Below are 9056 nucleotides of genomic sequence, written 5' to 3' on the forward strand. Positions count from 1 at the left end.
CCGACAAGAAAAGTTGTTTACTCAAATCTAATTTCTACTCAACCCAAATTAGTCCCAAGTTTCTAGCATCTTTCCTTTCCTTTCTGTTTTGTTTTTTATTCTAAAAATGCCAACATAAACAACACTTCACTGTACAGAGTTTGCGGAGAGGAAAATGGACGTTATAACTTACAAAAAATTATCCAGAGGTTATGGCACACATTGATTTTGAATTTTCTATGTATTTAATTAGAAAGGAAGAAACAAATATGTTCTCTCACTGAGAGAGAGTAGTTATCCTGGCTAGAATTATATACGTTTGAAAGGCAAGCTATGTAGAGATGTAGGGAAAGCTCATTCACAACATCTCACATGAGCAGCTTATGGTAAAGGTCAAGACTGTATGATAAGGGAAAGTGATCCTTTCATTTGCCAACTGAGAAATCGATTGAGTAGATATAAAACTTGAAGATGGTTTGTTTTTTGTTCAGTTCTTGTCAACAAAAGTTGATGCCAACCACAGCCTCAGCCCTTCTCATCTCCTTATGAAATGGTTGCTTCCATTCAAGCTAAGTGTGTTGTGTGCCTGAAAAAGGCCTATATATGCACCTGCAAATAAAGAGCCAACAAAGTGAAAAAGGAATTGCAGAAGGCCAGAAAGAGAACTTTTCTAAGAGAGTGAAATGAATTGAGAGTTTGTTATTTGACAGAACTTGTGGAGCCAAGGAGATTACCTTTGCGAACTAAGTAGTTGGGATTACGCATAGTAGACAGTTATGTCTATCCTACATAAACCTAAGGGGATCAATCACTGGAACTTCAATTCTGAACAAATTAGAGTATAGGTGCTTCTAGTTGAGTTCCTCTGCATGCCTATGGGCAAATCACAATGTAGTGAATCATCCTTCACTCCCAATTCTTGTACTGATGTACAGAGCCGACATCTGCCACACTAGATCATCCAGTTAATTACAACAACTAGTCATGGGCAGAATGTCTATTCAACAGAAAACACCAAAAGCTAGATAGAAAGACTAGAAAACTTGAAACCAATATATTTAATATATGCTGGATGATTAGATTCATCACTAAAGCAGTCTTCATTTCAAATATTTTCAAACAGATACATACAAGTTGAAGAAGTCTCACATACTAGGATTAAGCTTAATAAAAGAAATTCAAAGCATTATATTCTGACCTTAATATAGACTCACAAAGACGACTGAGAATCCACTCAAATTTGGAGATCAAGGGCCAAGCTCATTACTACCTCTCTTGTTTGATAGCTTCCCTCTGATATAAGATTTCTGGATTCACCTGGTCCATCGCAATTACTATGAACTTAACACTTCAAACAAGAAATAGATGGGTGCCTCCTTTCAAGTCGATATAATTTCCAGAAAATGTGTGGTTTAGAAGAGAAGAAACAAAAATAATATGCATTTACACCTGCAAAACTATGCTAATAAAACAAAATGTATATCAGCTCCCTCAAATATACCCCTAGTGATTTTTTTTCTTCTTTTCTTCACGATGATCAACATCAAGAACTATGCAAATTGTTTCCCTTCGTTTCTTCTCTTGTACAATTCATATGTCATGAATTTCATGGAAGCAACTCCAATATCGTATATCAGAACCAGAAAAAGGAGAAATAACCTTGATTTGCTGCATTGCATTGGAAAGATTGGAGCATGTCCATTGTATTCATGAAAGCCATAGAGTTATTATCCTTTGCAGCTCCACCAACATCAAGACAGTTCGGAGATGTTGCATTTCAAAAATTGTGGTATAAAAGTTCCTGCTATTGCTTTTTCTGTTTGAATTATATGAACTGAGTTATTATCATGAAGAAACTCTGTAAATGAACTAAGATATTATAGCTGTCCATATTAAGACAAAACCTCAATAGGAAAAATGGTTGAATGATTTCATATGAGAGGACCTCAAATATATAGGTAGCATACATCCTATGTTGTTAGATAACTATGAACAATAAAAGAAAGATATAAAACATGGAAGTACAACATATGAAAATATTTGTATGGAAATAAAATGTATGGAAAAGTTTCAATAGAGACACCAATCAAGCCACATTAAGATACTGATGAAATGGAAGGATGATATGAAAATAATTCAAATGGGAGGAGAAAATAATATGGAAATAATTCAAATTAGAGACAACTAGAGAAAGGATGAAAAATCATCCTTATCACACCTAATAGTCCAGGAAAACATATGATATGTGGGGGGGGGGGGAATGGGTAGTGAAATATCCAAAATTAGCACACTTAATATCTAATAATGGACTTTCAAGCTGATGAGTCAGACTGGACACAAGTAGTGTCAGCAGAACTCACCAATGAATTTCATATATGAACTGTTTTCCAGTCTTCCTGCCACTAAATTTCTGTAATTTTAATGCTCAGTAGAGTATCACTTTGCAGATTCCCCTTGAAATAATAAGCAAGAAGGGTGAATAGAAAAGCAAACAATTCAATTAAGGGCAGAAAAGAATCACATAAAACAGTAGCAGGTACAGTTTAGCACACCTGTGTAATTATTAGATCTTGTTAAGACCCAGCAATGAGGAAACTTAATTGGCTTCCACTTGGGTGACAAGTCAACAGAACTAGATGGAGAGCTTGGACTATGGAGAAGCAACACATGGAACCGGCTGTGTCTCTTCTGCTTCATGTTTAACCACTGTTATCAATAACCATTTATATTAATTTCCTGTTCAAACAACAGACATAATAATATTAACAATAGAAGCATGTGTACGAATGGAAGGCACATTGATTACCCAAAAATACAAAAGAATAACAGATAAGCTGCCTAGAGAATCGATTTAAACAGAGAATTGAATCTAAGTAACATCAATGAACCCAAAGTCTGTAGTTTACCTTCAACTATTTTGCAAGAAGGGGACTTTCCACTGGAGGATCTAGCCAATTGTACAGCTCAACATCGGGTATGTTCCTGCATCCTTGAATGTGTACCTCCTCCAAGTTTTTGAAGTTTGAGAGATCCGGTAATGTTTCAAGAGAGCAGCATTTGTGAATCCACAAAGTCCTCAAGCTTTTCATTCTTTCAACACCATGAATGTTGGTTAGATTTTTGCATCTTTTTATTGCCAATTTTTGCAAGGACTCCAATCCGTCAAGGCCAGGAATTTCAGATAACCTGTCACATGCTTCAATCCATAATCGAAACAACTCCTTTAAGTTTGAGAGATTTGATAATCTTTCCAAGGAGCAGCATCCATCAACCTCCAAAGTCATTAAGCTTTTCAATCCATCAACGCCATGAATCTCAGCTAGATTGTTGCAGTCTTTTATTTTCAGTTCTTGCAAGGACTCCAACCTGTCAAGTCCAATAATTTTGGATAACCTCTCACATCTTTCGATGTCTAATTTTTGTAACTTTTTCAAGTTCGAGAGATCCGGTAGTCTTTCCAAAGACTGCAACAACGTCTTCAATCGATAAACCAGATGAATCTCAGCTAGATTGTTGCAGTTTCTTATTATTAATGTTTCCAAGGACTCCAATCCATAAAGGCCTTCAATTTCAGTTAACTTCTCACAGCACATAATATTCAGTTCGTTCAACTCTTTTAAGTTTGAGAGATCAGGTAAACTTTCCATCGATCTGCAGTTCCAGATGTATAAACCCCTCAAGTTAATCAGAGTTGAGATATCCTCCTCCGACAACGTTTTTAATGACATGGCCTCAGTAATATATAATCTTTCTAAGGATTCATAGCCCTCAAACTGCTCAATCTCCACTAATTCTGGGCAAACATAAATATAAAGTTCCCTCAGTCGTTTTGAATCCTTCAGGTAAGGTATTTTCTTAATCAGAGGGCAACATTCTATTATCAACTCCTCAAGAGAATTCATCCCTTCCCCCTCAAAGTCGGACAAGAGATCATTCCCGTGGATCTCTAAACTTGCCAGATTTTTGGAACCCCTCATTTTTGGTAGTCTTTTAAGTGACTTGCATGACCTAATGTGGCACTGCTCCAAAGACTCCAATTTGTCATCAGCACCCTCAATTTCTTCTAGGCTGATGCAAGATAAAATATTTAAGGTCCTTAAATTTCTCAAGCCTCTTCCTGATGCACTTGATAGCTTTACCAACGACTTGCAAAACCTAACTTCAAGGTTTGTCAAACTTGTCGGAAGACCTGATATGTATTGAACCGAATGACATTCTCGAACGGACAAGCTGACCAAACTTGAGGGAAGATTAGGGATATTCTGTAGTGACCAACATAAGTGAAATCTAAGGCTAGTTAAGGAGGTCATGCAATCAAAGTTATCTGGTAGTTTTTCCAGAGACCTACATCCTTCTAGAATGAGTGTTTCAAGAGATGCCAACTCACACATTTCAGTTTGGAGATCTACCAGACTCTCGCAGTCCAACATATTTAATGTGACCAAGTTCGTGAGATGACAATTAGATATGTCGATCGCAACCAAATTTCCACATCTTCTAAGATTCAGTACCTCCAAAAGTGGATTTCCTGAAAAATCAGGAGTACTCCGTAACCGCTTGCAAGATTTAAGGTTTAAAACTTTCAGATTTACTGCCATCTGCGAAACAATATAAAAAGAATTGAAAACTCCCCTTTTTTTTTTCTTCTTAAATGCTTGAAAGTCAAAAACTAAGCAAAGCGCGTAGAGAGAGAAACCTTGATGCCGTCCCAACCCCTCCAATTTTCAGTGACCTCACTGTTTGATAAATCAAGAACAACTAGTTTTTCTGGACGAAAGTTAGTCAATGCAAACTGTTCAAGGCATCCTTTCGAACTAAGCCAACTCAGTTCTGAAAAAGAATTGCAGCAAGTACCCAAGATTTGTGCATGATCGAGTTGAAGCAATCTTAATTCAGTCATTGCATCAAGGCTGTTACCCATAAAACTATTGTTGTTTAATGTATGCATGAAGTCAATAGTGAGTCCTATGCATTTACTTGTTCCCTACAAAAGAAATGACTTTTAGTTCAATACCAAAATAAAAAAAACCACTAAATAACTAACTCACAAACTTGTTATGAATAATATGAATAGGTGCATTAAATATATTACCTTTTGTTTGATAAGCACATCCAAGACTTCCTCTTTAGACCATATTCGACTACGTTCCCCTGGTTTCATACTCTCTTGGCGAACAATATCCCTTCCAAGATCCCGAAGAACATCATGCATCCTTAACTCACCATATTCATTAATTGTTACCAATGACTTGGCACCAAGAACTTCAAGTCCTACTTGAGGGTGAAATTGACAACCTTCCCATATATGGCACACAATGTCTTTTTCCCACCCAACAAAAAAACAAGCAGTGTCAAGAAACATTTGTTGTTCTGCATGTTCTAATCCATCGTAACTTATTTTCAAGCTTTCCATAACTTCATTATTGGGAATCTGTTTCAACTTCTTTAACATGTATTCCCAGACTGTTCTCTTTTTTGAGAATAAAGATGAACCTATAACTTGAAGAGCCAAGGGAAGTCCTCCAGTAATTATTACCATATGTTTTGAAATATCTAAATAATCTTCTTGAGGCTGATCTGTCTTAAATGCATGATAGCTAAAAAGTTGAAGAGAATCATCTAGACTCATCATAGTAGGTTCATAAACCTTAGCCTTTAGAGAAACTAAAATATCTTTATCTCTGCTCGTGATAATGATCTTGCTTCCATTACCAAACGATTCCCCATCTCCAATTAGAGACTTTGCTAGAATAACATGATCCACGTCATCAAGAACGACAAGAACTTTCTTTGTGCACAATCTTCGTTGGATCACTTTAATTCCAGTATCTACATCAATAATATCAGGACTACCATCTTTTAGGATAGCAGTGATAAGTTTCTTTTGTAAATACTGAATCCCAAATCTTCTAGAATCCTCTCGAACATTTTCAATAAATGCATATTCCTCAAATTTATCAAGGATTGTGTTGCAGACAGCCCTAGCAATTGTTGTCTTTCCAACACCACCTAAGCCATGGATCCCCACTATTTTTGTGTCATTAGATCCAATCTCTAATAGTTCCAACATATTTCCTATATGAGATTCAATTCCCACTAGCTTGTCAAAAACATGCATGAGTCTTTTGTTCAATGTATTCGAAACTATTCTAACGATTTCTTTTACTACCTTCCCTTCATGCCTGTAAATTTCAAATGCAAATATAATAAATGCTTAGGATGATGAATGACATACATAAAGAAAAGAACAAAACGAAATGTTCAATATAGAAGAAATCCACAAGCGAATCATGTGAACTAATGTATATTATGCAATTTTTATTATGTGCTTCAATCTTGGTATTATTTCTTCATCATCGAAATCTTTCACAGACAACAAATGTGGTGAAGAAAATTAATAAATAATATCTCAGATATTTTTAGCCCTTAACTTTTCATGGATAACTCTAATCCCAAATTATTCTTCAATGATCCAACCCATTCCTCTCTTAATCTAGGCCAACTTTACTAGGTATTTATGTGGAAAAATATATACAAAAATCTGAAGCAAACTGACAGTGTAGTACTTACAAGCCCTCCTTGATATGCCACCCATCCAATTTTCCCATCTCTTGCAAAACCACTTGCCACTTTTCCATTGTTGCCTGGTCAAACTGCTTTTTGTGCTCATTGAAGGCGTTTGCATATTCTCCAGTCACGTTTCGAACTTCAGTGGGTTCAATTTTGTAGAAAATAGGCAATACGGTCTGGTTCCTTGTTCTTTTGCAATCAGAGATTTCCTTAAGCTCATTGAGACACCATTTGCTTGATCCATAGTTCTTTGAGAGAATAGGAATGGAGATTATTGATTGTTGGATGGCAGCAAATAGATTACAAGCAATCTCTTTTCCCTTACACAGTTCTTCATCATCCCTAAAAGTTCGAACTCCTGCTCCAACTAAAGCATGGTAGAGGTGGTCAGCGAAACTGGTACGAACATCTTGGCCATGAAAGCTCAAGAACACTTCATAACTCAAACTTGAAGAAGATGCCTGTTGACTAGCTGCAGCCATTTTACGAAATTGATTGCTCGATCCTTTCAAATGTCAACTAAAAGGAGACGAGCCAAGCTTGAAGGTCTCGTTTCGTCTCGAGAGTATTGTGGGTGAAGACTACAAAATTAGAGAAGAAGAAAGATGATATGAATTCTCAAAGGGATCTGAACCACAGAAAAGATAGAAGTGGATGACCCGCTAAGTAGAGCAAGTCACACGCATGCGTGGAGGACTTCCAATGTTATTGTTTTTTTTCAATCACAATTTTCTATTTGTATTCTTACATTATATTCCTGTGGTGCATACTCCAATGCTCTTTAATCAAAGGAAGCTTTCGTATTTATTGAATTGATAATTTTCTTATCAGTTTTTTTTTTTTATATATTCAATGTTTTTTTTTTTTTTGGGTTCAATAAATATATTCAATGTTATTATTTTATTCAATCACATTTTTCTATTTGTATTCTTACGTTTAGATTCCTGTGGAGCATACTCCAGTGCTCTTTAATCAAAAGAAGCTTCCGTATTTATTGAATTAATTATTTTCTTATCAATTTTTTATTACTATATCCTGAATATATTTGTAATAAATCTAAGGCAAGGGAATATTACGCGCTTGCGCGCATCCACGGTTACAAACTGGGTTTTTGAACAATGAAAACTGTGTCAGGTGGATCTTTTTATGGTTAATGCATTATGGGAACCGTAAATTTAAAGTATTGTTTCTCATAAATGGAACCATAAAATGACTGAAGAATTCTCACTAAGGGATTCTTTACTATGATTTATATTTGTATTTGTTAATGACCGGAACAGGCACAGTGGTCAGACCCGGTTAAGAAAACCTATACGGCTAGCTTAGTTCACCGAACTACCCGTGTAGCCGGTTTGACTAATCTGGTTAAATGTTCAAGCTGGTAGTTATCTATGGCATTTCAAATACCAGGATGATGGAGACTTTGTGGTAGGGTAAAATACTCTACCTTAAATGGGTTCCCCATTCCATCCATAATTTGACTTTTAATCAAACTCTATCAACTTAATTGTATAAACCCCACGACTGAGCAAAGGAAAGCAAGTTTTTTGGTGAAACCAACTGCTCTGTATTCTAAAAGTAGTTGAGTTTCTATTTGATTAGTGACAGACTTTCTCGTTGGAGGTGTACCTCGACCAACCAGGTTGAGCACATTTTTGCAAGAAACAAGCTCGAACGGTCGAGCAGGATTTCGTATTATCATTGGTGCCATCTGTGGGAACCTGATCAAAAAACCATCATGCAAACTAGATCAGAGAAAATTGTGGGAGACGATTCAAGTGAAGGCGAACAAGAAATCAACAAGGAAGATCCTCCTTTGTGTCACATCCACCCAGCCGGCACCCTACCTGGCATACCCGAGTGTGTGATTCACAGCCCCGAAGATCAAGTATCTAGGTAATCAACCTCCCACATAGACAATAACATAATCATGAACATAAATAATCAATGTGCAAAAGATAAACAAAAGATCAAAATAAGGAAAGAATAAATCACATATCATCAGAGTATGAAAGACAATCAAAATGTCTAAATCAATAAGTAAAGTGAGGCGGAATCTCAGTCCACAAATAGCGGAAAGTAGATCGCAAGTCAAAAGAAAGATTACATCTGGTTCTAAAACAAGAAAGAAAATATAACCAAACTAAGCTTAAGTCTATTCTACTTTATAAAGAATGTCTTCATAAACATAGACTTCATCAATGACGCTCAGACGCTCCCACTCCACAGTAGGGCTAATCCTGGTTACAACTAAGACCACTTGAAGAATCCTCAATGTAATCTTCATGGTTGCCAACACCTTGCGTGAAGTACGCTTCTTCAATTTGCGCTTCCTCATATTGACCTTCATAGTCGTCAATACCTGTAGAGTAATCTAACAAAAGATATTGTACAAAAGTAGTGAGTTTCAAAAGAAACCTAGTAAGATAGTTAATCCATAACAACATAAATAGCAGGAATTCAAAGCAACGTAAGATGCTATATGATATGAAACACATGATGCATTA

The 9056-nt window shown here is 36.1% G+C and overlaps 1 protein-coding gene across 7 annotated transcripts; it reads right to left on the bottom strand.

The window, feature by feature from the left end:
• Positions 1-839: 839 nt before the first annotated feature.
• Positions 840-7113, bottom strand: LOC149015829 (disease resistance protein L6-like). Of its 7 annotated transcripts, none has more exons than XM_089155925.1 (7): positions 6550-7113; positions 5072-6161; positions 4676-4963; positions 2886-4577; positions 2532-2715; positions 1639-1795; positions 840-1296 (listed from the first exon to the last, which is right to left on the bottom strand). In XM_089155925.1, the coding sequence occupies exons 1-4, from the start codon at positions 7029-7031 to the stop codon at positions 2892-2894; spliced, it is 3546 nt and encodes a 1181-aa protein (XP_089012051.1). In that variant the 5' UTR covers positions 7032-7113; the 3' UTR covers positions 840-1296; positions 1639-1795; positions 2532-2715; positions 2886-2891. The 7 variants fall into 7 exon arrangements, with proteins under 7 accessions (XP_089012051.1, XP_089012052.1, XP_089012053.1 ...); XM_089155926.1 differs by having other exon boundaries at positions 840-923; positions 1178-1795; XM_089155927.1 differs by having other exon boundaries at positions 840-931; positions 1178-1795.
• Positions 7114-9056: the final 1943 nt, after the last annotated feature.

The sequence above is a fragment of the Hakea prostrata genome, chromosome 5 (assembly GCF_041222555.1).
Source record: "Hakea prostrata isolate BN-2017 chromosome 5, UWA_Hpros_2, whole genome shotgun sequence".
NCBI lineage: Eukaryota > Viridiplantae > Streptophyta > Magnoliopsida > Proteales > Proteaceae > Hakea > Hakea prostrata.

What these genes read in the sequence shown, in the direction of transcription:
- LOC149015829 (XM_089155924.1), bottom strand. Translation starts at nt 7,031, where the DNA reads ATGGCTGCAGCTAGTCAACAGGCATCTTCTTCAAGTTTGAGTTATGAA. An exon ending in TGGCATATCAAGGAGGGCTT is followed by an intron (nt 6,162 to 6,549) that starts GTAAGTACTACA and finishes TGAAATTTACAG; the next exon opens with GCATGAAGGGAAGGTAGTAA. An exon ending in ATGTGCTTATCAAACAAAAG is followed by an intron (nt 4,964 to 5,071) that starts GTAATATATTTA and finishes TTTCTTTTGTAG; the next exon opens with GGAACAAGTAAATGCATAGG.